Source organism: Ananas comosus, linkage group 13 (genome assembly GCF_001540865.1).
Source record: "Ananas comosus cultivar F153 linkage group 13, ASM154086v1, whole genome shotgun sequence".
Taxonomy (NCBI): Eukaryota; Viridiplantae; Streptophyta; class Magnoliopsida; order Poales; family Bromeliaceae; genus Ananas; species Ananas comosus.
Genome location: NC_033633.1, coordinates 10,182,417 through 10,196,068, shown reverse-complemented (window position 1 = coordinate 10,196,068; position 13,652 = coordinate 10,182,417). Strand labels below are relative to the sequence as shown.

Here is a 13,652-nt window from a genome sequence, read left to right as displayed (position 1 = left end):
GAAGAAGATGATGAGAATTGCACTCTTAAAAAAAAATTACACTATTTTAAAAAAAAATTGGACTATTTGATATAAAAATTACACTCTTTTGAAATAAATTTTACACTCTTTAGATCAAGATTGCACCATTTAGAAAAATTTTACACTATTTCTTCTCTTCTTCTTCTTTTTCTTCTTTCTCCTGCAGGAACAATTTTCTTTTCTTCTTTTTTTTTTCCTCTTTCTCTTTTTTCTTCTTCCTGCAGGAGAAGCTTCCTTCTTCTTTTTTTCCTTTTTTTTCTTCTTCTTCTTCTTCCTCTTCCTCATGTACGCCAAGTTCTGCCACCCCGCCACCAACCTCTTTGCCTCCGCCGCACCCGCCTCGCGCGGCTTCGCGGCACCCCGCGCCTACCCCCAACACCGCTCCGCCGCCGCACCGCTCTTTTTTTTCTCTCTCTCTTTTTTAAAAGGTCAAAGCAGGCTCGGCGGAGTGAGGTGAGGAGGGAGGCGGCGGAGCGAGGCGAGGAAGAGGGAGAGGGAGGAGGCGGCAGAGCGGAGCGACAGTAGGTGTAAGAGGATGCTCGGGTGCCGCGAGAGCACCTGTCCTTGGAGTTCGACTCGTTGCAATTCTCGTCGCAGGCGTTGTCGTCCAGGTCGGTGACGTCGCGCGCGGAGTCCCTGCAGCACGAGGCCATTCGAGTGCTGCAGAGGCATCTGCGATCCGGCCCAGTAGAGGGGAAGAAGAAAAAGGAGAAATGGTGCAATTTCGCCCAAAATTGCACCATTTCGTCTAATTTTGCACTATTTCGCCCAATTTTGCACTATTTGCTCAAAATTTCACAATTTCTTCTTCTCCATATCTTTCTCTTTCTTTTTTTTTTTTTTTACACCATTACACCAGTTTTTATACCTTAAAAAAATATATTTTTTAACCACTTGCGCCGCCGCTCCCGCCCGTGCCGCCGCGTTGTGCGCGATGTTCGCCCCGGCGCTGTCCCCGGCGAGGAACACCCGCGCCGGGTCCCCGCGCGCCGCCACCCACGGGTCGTCGCCGCCGCCACCCACGAGTCGTCATCGCGGCCGCCGGAGCAGGCGAGGGAGGAGGGGACAGAGCCATCAATGGTGGAGGCGCGGAGGTCGAGGAGAGCGAGGGTTCGCGGGAGCGCGGTGGGGCGGGGGAGGAGGCTTGGGAGGGGGAAGGAGGAGGCGTTGAGGGACTCGAGGCGAGGGAAAAGGCGGCGGAGCGGTGTTGGGGCGAGGCGCGGGGTGCCGCGAAGCCGCGCGAGGCGGGTACGGCGAAGGCCAGAGAGTGCGAGGATGGGGTTGGCGCTGCACCCACTCCGGCCGATCCGCCACCGCCGCCGCCTCCTCTCCCCCGCCCCCACCATCGCCAACACCCTCATCGCCTCTGCCTCCGCCTCCAGAGCTGGCGGGTGGGTGCTGCTCCTGTAGGAAGAAAAAGAAGAGGAAGAGAGGGGAAAAAAAAAAAAGGAAACTGCTCCTGCAGGAGGAAGAAGAAGAAGAAGAGAAGAAAGAGGAAAAAAAAAAGTAGTGTAAAATTTTTCTAAATGATGCAACCTGGGTCTAAAGAGTGTAAAATTTATTTCAAAAGAGTATAATTTTTATATCAAATTGTGCAATTTTTTTTAAAACAGTGCAATTTTATTTTAAGAGTGCAATTCTTATCATCTTTTTTTTTTTCTCCTATATTTTTTAATCTTTTCTAGAGAAAAAATAATTTTTATTTTTATTTTTATTATTCTTTTTTTTGCTATAATTTTTTTTTTTGTCACCACCTCTTCCTCCCTTGCTTTCTATCGCAACCACCGCGACGTCGTCGGAGGTAATCTCGCCGCCTCCGACGACTTCTCGGCCTTCCGACGCGTAGTGGAGAAGAAGAGCATGTGTCTCAACGTCGCCGTGCCCTAGTGGAGAAGAGGGTGGCGGCGCGGCCTGAGCAAGGTCGGAGAATTCGGGTCGAGGCAGGGGAGACGGGCTCGTTGCCGGCGACATCGCCGGAGCGGGCGAGGGCGACATCGCCGGGGCAGGGGGTGGCGTTTCCACCTCCGCCGCTTTCTGGGAAGAGAAAGGAAAAAAGAACGACAAAAAAGAAAAGGAGAGAGAAAAAGGTACAAGGGCATTTTGGTCAGTTTGCTGAAAAATCAGACCGAATCTGCAAAAACGAAAAAGGTGGCCTACTTTTGCAAAAACCCAAAATTAGTGGATTTTTTATGCAAATTGGCCTATTATAATACCGTATTTCGTATAATTATTTTGTATTTTAAACTATTAGACATTTTGTATCAAATTGTAGATAATATTTTATACAAATTAAACTATTGGTCATAGGGCGTTGAGAATTTCAAGCGACTCGTTTAGGGCTCGAGCTCGCTCGACTCGAAATTAGGCCGGCTCGAGCTCGGCTCGAATTAATTTCAAGCCGAGCTTAAGCTTGAATTTAGATTCGAAATTAATTTCAAGTCGAATTTGAGCCGAGATAAGCTCGCTGGAGTGGGTTCCTTTCCATCCCTAGGATGTATATCATACGCCTCCTCCTCCTCCTCCTCCTCCTCTTTTTTTTTTTCTTTTTTTCTTTTTTTTTTCTCCCTTGGAGAAAAAGAAAAAAGAAAAAAGAAAAAAAAAGTCCAAGAACGGGTGTCGACCTTCATTTCCACTGTTCCACATCGCATAGAGAAGAAGAGCTAAAAAGAAAAAGAAAGGAAAAAAAAAAAACACAGAGAAGAGGGGAAAGAGAGGAGGAGGAGGAGGATTGGGAGGAGGATGGCGTCCGGGTGGGGGATAACGGGGAACAAGGGGCGGTGCTACGACTTCTGGACGGACTTCAGCGAGTGCATGTCCCGCTGCCGCGAGCCCAAGGACTGCTCCCTCCTCCGCGACGACTACCTCGAGTGCCTCCACCACTCCAAGGAGGTCTTCTTTCTCCCAAAAACCCCCAAAACCCAAAACCCCCCCTCTACATCCTCATTCTGTATTCTGTTTACATTGATTGATTGGATACAACGATACAACGAATTGATTGTGTGCTGTTGTTGCTCCGCCGCTCCAAAACCCTAGATCCTCTTCTTTTTTTTTTCATCTCTTCTCTTCCTTTCCTTTCGATTCGATGCGGTTGGTTGATAGATTCGTTGTTGATTTGGAGAATATCAAGAACATCGGTCCATGGTAGGACTTTCGAAATTAATTTCGCATTGTAATCATTCTTGGATGCTTAGAATTCACTTGATCTCCTCCTACTCCTCCTCCTCCTTTGTTTTTAAATCCTAGACCCTTATTTTTTCCAATCTAATTTTCATTTCTTGCTGTAATCCGCTCTAAGATCTCTTCTCTGTCAATGCCATTGGTTGATAGATTCGTCGAACTTGATATTAAAACCGTCACTTTCGAAGTAAACTTCGTATTGTAATCGTCCGTAGATACTTAAGATTCCCTTCGTCTTTTAATGCAATTGGTTTGCCCCAAGCTTTTGTAGATTGTCAATAGAATTGTTGCGCGTGACCGAGGTTTTGCGTGCTAGTTATTGCTCTCGGATAGGATTGGAAACAATTTATTTTAGGATTTACTATTAAATGCATCAATTTTTAAGCTAATTTCTTGTTGTAATCGTTCATAGTTACCTAGGATTTCCTTGATCTCTTCTCTTTCGGTCCAATTGGTTTGCCCTTTCTTGATTGAATTTTTGCTGCACTTTTCGAAAAGAATGGGGATCAGTTGACGGTAGCACTTTGCTATTAAATGCATCACTTTTGAAGTAAATTTCTTGTCGTAATTATTCATAGGTACCTTGAATTCCCTTGATCTCGTAATGCAATTGGTTTGCCCTGAGATTGTGTATATTCTTAATGCAATTTTTGTCGTGTGTGATCAAGGAATTTTTTGTTTTTTTGTGTGTGCTAGTTGTTATTCTTGGAAAGAATGGGGATCATTTGATGTTAGGAGTTTTTACTTGTAAATGCATCACCTTTGAAGTTAGGTTTTTTGACGTTATCACAGTAGGAGGAAGTAATTTTGGGTTGTGGATTTGGGGTTTTAGAAGGGACCAAACATTCGTAATGAAGGAGTGTAGTTTGGCAAATCGTCTTAATGAGTTAATGTGGTTGATCGATACTTTAGAGCAGAAAATCTATTGTTGATTTGGAATATTATGGTCTCTTCTCTTCCGATGCATGCCGAGTTATGTAGATTGAGGGAACTGTTGTTCCAATCAAGGTTTTTTTGCAGTAGTTACTGTCATCAGAAAGTATAGGGATTAATCAGCACCTGGATTGCACAAACAATAAAAATATATGAGAAACCTTCGTGAAGTTATGTACTTTTTGAGAAAAATAAAATAAAATGTCCGTTGCAGTTGGGATTTGTACCTGATTGGATTTGTTAGCAATTAATTACTAATGTCATCTGCCCTTTTCAAGTACTGTTCGCTGACATAGAGGAGGACTGCTTATTATCCTATTAATTGTTTAGATGCTAGGATTTGACTATATTTGAAGATTCCTTTGTGTATAATTATCTTGTTCAGGCGTTACATCCAGTAAGCAGATGAAGGATCACGTAGGTTTTTTTATTTAGAATGAAATGAAGGATCTGAAGAATACTTTACTTTGTAATATTTCTCCTGACATTGCAACTGTAGCGAAAGAATGAAATGAAGCCTCTCCATGTATAGTCTACTTTATCCAACTGATATTCTCGGATAATGAGGGTGTATGCATCTCTACATTTGAGGTAAGTTAATGATGTTGTTTTCATCAAGAGTGAAAACTATGGAAGTTTGTTTTGATGTTTGGTGTTTGGAACCTGGGTGGTGTCTTAAGAGGAGAAATCAAACTATTAGGAGAAATCAAATTCGAATAGATTTTACACTAAAAGGCTTGTGAAAAATGAGATAGGATATTAAGCTTCTGTCTTCTAATAGAGATTACACTCCATATTTTTTGTTAGATTGCATGACAACATAAGGAAGAAGAATCCCGTGTAAGGTGCAACTTAAGCAAGTTGAAGGCTAAGTGACAATATCTAACTAAATGCGACCTCAGGTTGTGCTTTGATCCTAACAAAAAATGTTTTGGATTGCACTGAACTAGGGTCAAAACCAGGTTGGTTCAGGTCGGGTTGAATTATTTCGATTTCTTGGGTTCCAAATTAAAAGTTTTATAGGGAAATGATTTGAAATGCAAGGGTTCAGTCATTCTCTAGAACCAGAATGAAAAAGAGTGGAATAGAATATCATATCCTTCTCTAATATCATCTGGTCTAAAAGGAGAATTCTAATATATACGATTGTATGTGGTGTATATATAGAATGTTTGTTGCTTAGCTTTTATGATTTTTAATTTATCATTTTAGGTCGGGTTTAGTCGAGTTGTGTTGGGTTTGATTTAGGTTTGTGTAGTACAGGTCAGGTTTGATATCACCTACTAATGTAACACAAATTGTGGTTCGGTTGAGATTTCATAATCACAAGGGAACCAGTGTTCTGATTGGGGAACCCAATGTTAATTATTGATCACGTTTGGTCGGTTTGTGCACCTTTCACACCTGGGGCCTTTGGTTACTCATAAGAACATTATCAGTAATGACAGTAATTCTAGTTTTATTCTTATCGGTCCCAATCATAAAACAAAAAAATCAAGGAAAAATAACAATTCATTCTTGCTAGCCTTTGCAACATTTTTTAATAACAATCTGTCAAAACTAGGTTTGGGAGATTGCTCAAAAGAGGAAAACTTTTTTAAGTTCAAGGTAAGCCAAATGTAGCAGCTTTCATATTTCATTTCCTTTCTCTCTTCTTTTGGAACCAGGATGTACAATCCTTCTTCCTTACCCTGATTGCATATTGCATTTGATTTGGATCGTTACTCATAACTCGTTGTTTAGAAACTATTGGCTTCTTGAAGTATTCTCTTTTGTCCTTCATATAGATAGATATAGCTAACATTTAATTGGTGAGTGATTTCAAGTGAAACACATTACCGATTTGCCCGAATTATGTTGGTTTTGTTGTGCGTCGTATGAATATATAGACATACTATTTCATCGAGTCTATGCATTTTTATTTGGTTTTAATCTTTGAAATTTTCATTTTTTCGCTACTACTAGTGCCATTCCACCGCCAAAGAAAAGGCTTTATATACAAAAAATATAAACTATATCATTTCAATACAATTTGGTATCATTTGAATTGGTTATTAGAAATTTGACTCCTTGGGATTGTGGATTGGATTTTCATCGTGTTAATAGCCGTTTGTAGATTTCGACGTTAATAATTTAAAAACTAACGCCTTTTTGCATTAACTACACGTCTTCCCTGTTGAAGACTTCAGATAAGATGTCACCCACCAATCATTATACCGGACACATACTTATCCAGGAGATAATCTTACTTGAGAGCTCAATGAACCCTGAGTGGTATGATTGAGCTATGACTGTTTGTTATCAACTGATTAATTGAATTGAGTTCATCGATGTCACCTTGTTTTGTGAAGTTCATATTTTCTGATTAACAGCCTATGCCAGAAACATCTTGTGTTATTGCTGTTTGGCTACTGAGCACAAGCTTTCTCTAGTCTTCAACAATCAATTGGATAGAAGAATGTTTATTTTCGTTTGTTGATTTGTAGTCTGGAGAAGTTTGTCTTCGTCCCTTCCTACTGGTTATCTGTTCAAGCAGGAGATTTATGGTGGCCACAATTTAGAAGCTTTATGAAGACACCATTTTCAGGTCGACCGCACATCTAAGATTCTTTTCGTGCCATATAGTTCTCAGACCGGAAGAGTTAGCTGTCTTGAATAAACTGAGTGCATCTCCAAGTCAATAATTGACTGCCACAAAGACATCAAGCTCATTGAATTCCCATGGATACTTTTCCGCACATTTCTCCTTCTACAATGCAATGAATAGGATTAAAATAGATTTTTAGCAATCATGAAAGGGTAATCAATTTTTTCAGGAAGTTTTTTTTTTTCAAATGCTCTGACCCTTGTAAACTAACACTCCTGCCATTGATCTCCTGAAAATTATTCCACTACACTCATGGATACTTTTCCACACATTTCTCCTTCTACAATGCAATGACTCTGATCAAAATAAGACTTTTAGCAATCACTAAAGGGTAAATCAATTCTTTCAGGAAGTTTTCTTCTGAATGCCCTGACCCTTATAAACTAATACTCCTGCCACTGATCTTATGAAAATTATTCCACTACATGTTTTCTACACCATCTAATCTCCTGGAAATTAATACTCCTGCCACTGATCTCCTGAAAATTATTCCACTACATGTTTTCTACACAATCTAATCTCCTGGAAATTATTCCACTACATGTTTGCTACACCGTCGAAATTTCGAGGGATGATTCACACCTTTTAATTTTACATTGATGATTTACACCTTCCAACCCTTTATTAATTGAGGCCATGTAGCTGCCAGTGCTGGACTGTTGAAGAAATCGTTATGCTATTAGACCTTCTTTCCTTTCCACGCTTTTCTTGTTTGTGGTGCATCATATGCTTCCCCTGCTCCTTAGTTCTGCTTTATTGCTTATGCAATTTTTCCTTTTCCAAATGCTAACTGCTTGATATTCCTTTAGAGATTGTGTTTGTGATATTCTTATAATACGATATTGTTTATATAGTTTTGTGCTCTCATGTTATATCATTTGAATAGAAGGTTTTTTCATGCAAAATTCAGAAGGCTGAATTTCATGTAAAATTCAACAAGGGAGAAAAAACTGACAAAGTTTCACTGTATTAGTTCTTTAGAGGCTAGAATTCATCAAATTTGTAGCCAGTATATGTTTTCTTTGATAGCGCATCTACTTTATCATCTATCGCCAACCCATTAACGTTCTATTGACACTACTGTAAGATGTTGTTTGATGAAGTGACGTAAGAAGTGTTATTAGCGGAAGCACTATATTAATTTGTTCACAACAGCTGCTTTCTTTTGGAGCTTTTGCTTTTGGGCCTGGAAACCACATTTTTTGCCTTTTTTGCTATAGCAGAAGTTTCTGACTTCTCAGATTGCCCAATTCTCGATTAAATATAACTGCAGCTGAAAATAAAAGCAGAAGCAGGGCCAAATAGGCCCTTTATCTGTCATTTCAATTTTATTTTATTTTTTGAAACCTTCTGTGCGAGGACTTGGTCACGTTTTGTATGTTTAAGCGCTGACATCCCAACTTGTATAGATTAGCATTTCTTTCAACCCAGAAGACTATACTTTATTCTGACAAAATTAGTACCAAATTATTTATCAAACAGACTTGACATCTTAGACGAAGTGGATCCTCAGCAATGCAAATATGTTCAGTTTGAACTACTTTTGGTGAAATCAAATTCTAAACCATCTACTTCACAAACTATATCTTGAGGGGTAACCTATATATTTGAAGGTGAAATAAGAGGGCTAAGGATTACAAACGCATGTTTCTTCTTCTAGTTTGTAATATTATCATAGGTTTTTTGTTCCCCCATGGAAGTAGCGATTATTTTTATTTGTCTGCTTACTTTTGAGCATAAGCAAATATTTGCATTGTTTTTTTCCCCCTTATTCTAGAAATCAAATCATGAGTGTTCATAGGTACTTGTCATGCTCTTTTCCTTTTCAATTCCCAAGATTATTCACTTGTGATGTTTGTGTATGTATACTACCTCTCTAAGATTCATGATATACGGTTATTTAAGTTTTCAGAAATGTTAATTGTAGACAATGCCGCTATGTCCCTACGCAGCGTAGGTTCACATGCGGTGAAAACATAGATACATCTTTACTAGACTTGATCTAAACAAGGCTATAATATAATTATTGGATAATGTTACCGTTAAATTAAGTAACATCAGAAAAAAAGCAAATATCTATCATAAGCTTTCAATAGTTACAGCATCATTTTGTGGTTGTAGAAGTTTTAAGATGCTTTGTTGTTTGCTCGGGGCTGGTGCATGTTTAGAAATGAAAAGGGGCTATAAGTAATACTTGCGTCTAAGAAAAAGGGAAAAAGAAAAGGAGGATCTGTTCAATCATTTTCGAGAATAAAGCTATACAAATATCTTATCATTAGTCTTACTTTTCTTCATTTGAGAATGTTAATATACTATTAACACCTGACGGACTGTCGCAAGTCAGGTATTTGGCCTGTGGTATGTCATGAATTTGTTGTGTTATGTTGCCATTTCTTGGAATTGCAAACGGTAAATTGAATTTTAATTGTAAAGTTTATAGGAGTTGCAGCTATTTTTCTGATGCTTAACTTATATGCTTAATGTTGTAAGCCCTCCTAAGATTGTCATGATTTTCATTGTCATGCTGAAATATTGAAACCCCTATATTGCGCCTTTTAAACTACAAGTTTACGTCGCTTTAACCTTTCTTTCTTAAGTTGGCATCACTACTGTGGATTTGAATCTATCTACGCTAGTGTTTTCCTGTGTTTGATCAACTACATACATTAATATTCTTATTTATTAATCTTCATCTCCTATTTTTGATTTTAACTAACTAAAGCTTTGTCTTGCAGTTTCAAAGGAGGAACAGAATCTATAAAGAGGAGCAGCGCCAAAAAAGAGCGGCGGAACGGAAGGCCAAGGAGGAAGCCAAAGGGGGCGGTGAGGCCATTCATCATTAGCTTTGCTGCGATCTTCTCCTCGCAACTTGATCTCTAAAAACTCGAATTTGTATTTCGAAGTCGAATTTCGCAATCACAGCACTGTTTTCTGTTTATGTGCTTATAATGTCCAAGGTAATAAAAATGCTGTTCTAGATGAAGAGGGGCATTGTTTTAATTTCTTTCTTTTGGATTTGATCGATGTTTATGTTGGTTCTAAAGAATTGGTTCCATCAACTTTAAAACTGTTTTACATTTCTTGTTGCGGAAACATTGTCTCCGTTGCAGCTTGTTGAATTGCCACCCAATCTGAGATGAGTTGGTGTTTGAAAAGTGTACTTTTAAGCATTTTTTTCCTGCATAGATTGGGGTCAATACTTGTTGACAATGATGGTTTTGGGCTTGTACTTTACAGATATAGTTTTTAATTCAATTTGTGGTCAATAATGATATTGTTGTAAGAGTATTCTCATATACCTTGTGTAAAATTGCTTCTTGGATCATAGTTTCAGCTGGATTTACGGGGAAGTGACATTTCTATTATCGAAAAGAACATGACTAACCACAACTTGATTTCCTTGAAAGTTTAATCCAACTGCTCATGGTAGAAGAATCTGCAGTGAAACAAAGGGTGAAACAATTTGTCAGAGACCATGATGTATGTGTTCTCACTGATTCCTTAAAAACAATGGGGCAGTTGAAAGATTCCATTTACTAACCCTAGCTAAGAATATTTGAAGCAGTTCTCTTAGTTGCATCCTGTGTGTTTCAGTTTTTCATAAGATGTAGATATGCTTGCATTTTCCATCCATCATTGGCTTCTGCTTCTTTGTTTGTCTGTCGCCGCACTCGGAGAAACTGATGCAATCCGGTCGGCGCGTCCGCCTTACCCGACGCGCTCCAACTTTCTCCGGGAGGCCGTTCTGGGCGGCCGACGACAGCGGCTGATGTGCACCGCAGATCCCGGAGTGTGCTCCGACCGCAAGAAGAATCCGTGGGGTGGCAGCACCTGCTGCTTCCAGCAATACTGCAAGGACACTGCTCGCGATCCTGATCACTGCGGCGATTGCGGCCGCCGATGCCCCTACGGGCTCCTGTGCTGCGGCGGGGAGTGCACGGACGTCCGCGACGATCCCGATCACTGCGGTTCGTGCTACAGTCGATGTTCGGCGGGGATTAGGTGTAGCTTTGGGATGTGTGGCTATAGCAATTGATGATTTAATTGCCATGCATGCAAATATTGGTTGGTCTCTCCCAAGTTGAAGTGTTCATGATGAACATAGTGAGATAGCACTGTGTTAATGTCGCAAAATAAATGATGTTTTTAGAGCTGTGAATTGGTATATATTCAGATTTATTTGGTTACCTTTTGATCGTCATAAATAATCTATCTGTGTTGCTTAATCTGAAGATTATTTGCTCTTAAAAGAAAATTTGATTTATGTGAGTAATCTTCATCTAAGCTTAGCCCTTTTTTCTTTTTTTTTTTGAAAAACAACTTCCTAATAAGTTCCCTAATGAGAAACAGAAAATAATGTTAACTTTCTCTAAGAAGGTTAGTGATTTATCTTATTATAACAAAGGTAAGAACGTACTAAACTTACCTAAACTATAGCATATTTTGAAATGAGCACAAGTACTTAAAATTTTAATTTTACTACCTCATCTTTTTATGTCTTCGAACATAAAATAATTTGAAGTTTCAATACCGCGCTTCGAATTGATTAGGGAGATTATATCTGTTCAGGATGGTGGTGAAAATGCATTCATCTATATAAATACTTAGGGCCCATTAGGTTCACGGTTTATAATATTCTGGTGATCCACCATATTTTCTATTAAAAATATTCAAACCATTACAATTCAATTTAAGTTGGGTGATTGTAAAATGTATTAACAAAATAGCAGAAACATTATAGATTTTTAGGTGTTAGGAATACTAAATTATTATGGATTAAAAGGTATTCTCATTTTCATGCGTGATAGAAACTATTAGTAGCCCATTAATAAAAATATACTGGTTCTTAACAACCTCCTAATCCAAGTGGCTTAACAAGTTAATAACAAACTTGTCATTCCAGATATAAAATATAGAATATTTTCGGAATATTATAAGCCTTGAACCAAACGAAACAGCTCCTTAGAATTAAAATTTTGTTGTGTAGTTTTTATTATTCTCTCAAACTATAGCAGTTTTATCGTTTTTTTGAACCACTTTATTCAAATAACACTTTTGCAGAAACTTCGGTTAAGTTAGAAAGGCAACTATCCGTTATCTTTAAACTTTGACAAAAGATAACTAATCATCACACCACTGCCTAATCTGAGATTGAGCACACCAGGTTTTGAAAGTGATAGATCAACTACAATGTTCAGTTTCTTTTCTACACTTGCAACTTTGGACTCTCCAATTGTTTAAACTTTTTTTTTTTTGGCTGCATATATGAGCATGTAATTATGTCAAGGTACAAGAGCATCAAAGTTGGGTATTTGGTCTCACCAATATGTTATGCTTTGATTCTGCTGACCTAATCATATAAATCATGCATGAAGTTGTTTTCTTTTTCTTCTGGCCCATGCATTGATGTGTTTCATTCATTATCACAAGTATCAAAATGAGGTTTAAAAAAAAAAATCTATGAAAATCTCTCTAGCAATGTTAGGGCTGTTGATTTAAACCCTGCTGCTAACATATTGTTTGATTTTAGAAAACCCTTTTATATAGTAATATTATTCTTGAGGAAGATGTATTTATACAAGTATAGCCACTTCTCAAACCCTTCAAATGCAAATAGTTGATGGACAAGGGTAAGGATTTATCCTGACCTAATCAAAAGTAGAATAGTTTGGTTGTGCATGAACAAGTTTCTACCTAAAGATCCACAAGGAATATTAAGTGTAGAGATTAGAAGGACAAGCAATTGGGGTTCTTAGCAGTAAAAATTATGAAGGACAAGGTTGAGAACTTGAGTTCAAGTCCAATACTGAAAGTACTCAATAAGGTTCAAGTATAGAGGACCAAACTTTCCATTCTCAGAAAATGGAGAGACCAAAGAAGAAAAAAGAGAGTGATTTAAAGTTGGGAAATGGATGGATAGTTTTAACATTATCCTAACAAGTAATACTATCTATACACTCCAAAATGGATGTACATCATATATCCTATTCATCTTAGATGAGGTGTCTATACTTAGCATTTTTCTTCGAACAATGCTATCGGTACACTCTTTACACTCTCTTCATCCAAGAATTATTATTTTTAACTTATCATGTAACGCCCCCAATAGTCCCACATCGGATGGGATACTGATTCCGATTAGTTTATATGAGACCTACACGCTAGTAATAATAACTGGGCTTAAGCATTTTTGGGCCGGTGGTTGGGCCCAACGAGTTATTGTTGCTAGTGGGCTGGGTCGTTACATTTGGTATCAAAGCCGGTTCACCAGCTGGACATGTGTGGCGAATCTCGGCTGAGCCAAGGTCTGGATGACGGGCTAGCGAGACGAGTCTCACATCGCCTGGTGATCTTGGGCAGTGTGTGTGATTGGACTGACGAGGACGTCAGGACCTTAACGAGGGGAGTCTGTGACACCCCAATAGTCCCACATCGGATGGAAAAGGGGTTGTCGTTGGATTTATAAGAGACTTAGACACTAGTAATAATAACTGAGCTTAAGCATTTTGGGCCGGTGCTTGGGCCCAACGAGTTATTGTTGCTAGCGGGTCGGATCGTTGCAATTGGTATTAGAGACGAATACTAGCCGAAAGTGTGAGAACTAAGTGCTATGCGGGACAAAGTGCTACACCAACGGGTTTGAACCCGTAGGAGCCACCTCTAAAATCTCACATCGCCTGGTAATGGTCCTTGGTTTGGACCCGACGAGGACGTCAGGGTCTAAACAGGGGGAGTTTGTAACGCCCCCAATAATCCCACATCGGATGGGATACTGATTCCGATCAGTTTATATGAGACCTACACGCTAGTAATAATAACCCGGCTTAAGCATTTTGGGCCGATGGTTTGGGCCCAACAAATTATTGTTACTAGC

At 39.1% G+C, this 13,652-nt stretch overlaps 2 protein-coding genes across 2 annotated transcripts; one reads left to right on the top strand and one right to left on the bottom strand.

Moving 5' to 3' along the window:
* LOC109719454 lies at nt 963-1,462 on the bottom strand (the record flags this gene model as incomplete). The annotated part of the gene is given in 1 exon segment (XM_020246152.1): nt 963-1,462. A coding segment is annotated over 1 exon segment (420 nt), but the record flags the coding sequence as incomplete, so codon positions are not given.
* Nucleotides 2,623-10,047, top strand: LOC109719455 (NADH dehydrogenase [ubiquinone] iron-sulfur protein 5-B). Its single transcript, XM_020246153.1, has 2 exons — nt 2,623-2,910; nt 9,514-10,047. The coding sequence occupies exons 1-2, from the start codon at nt 2,761-2,763 to the stop codon at nt 9,619-9,621; spliced, it is 258 nt and encodes an 85-aa protein (XP_020101742.1). The 5' UTR covers nt 2,623-2,760; the 3' UTR covers nt 9,622-10,047.

Coding starts and splice junctions, on each gene's coding strand:
- LOC109719455 (XM_020246153.1), top strand. CDS start 2,761: ATGGCGTCCGGGTGGGGGATAACGGGGAACAAGGGGCGGTGCTACGAC. Junction 2,911..9,513: donor GCCTCCACCACTCCAAGGAG/GTCTTCTTTCTC, acceptor TTTGTCTTGCAG/TTTCAAAGGAGGAACAGAAT.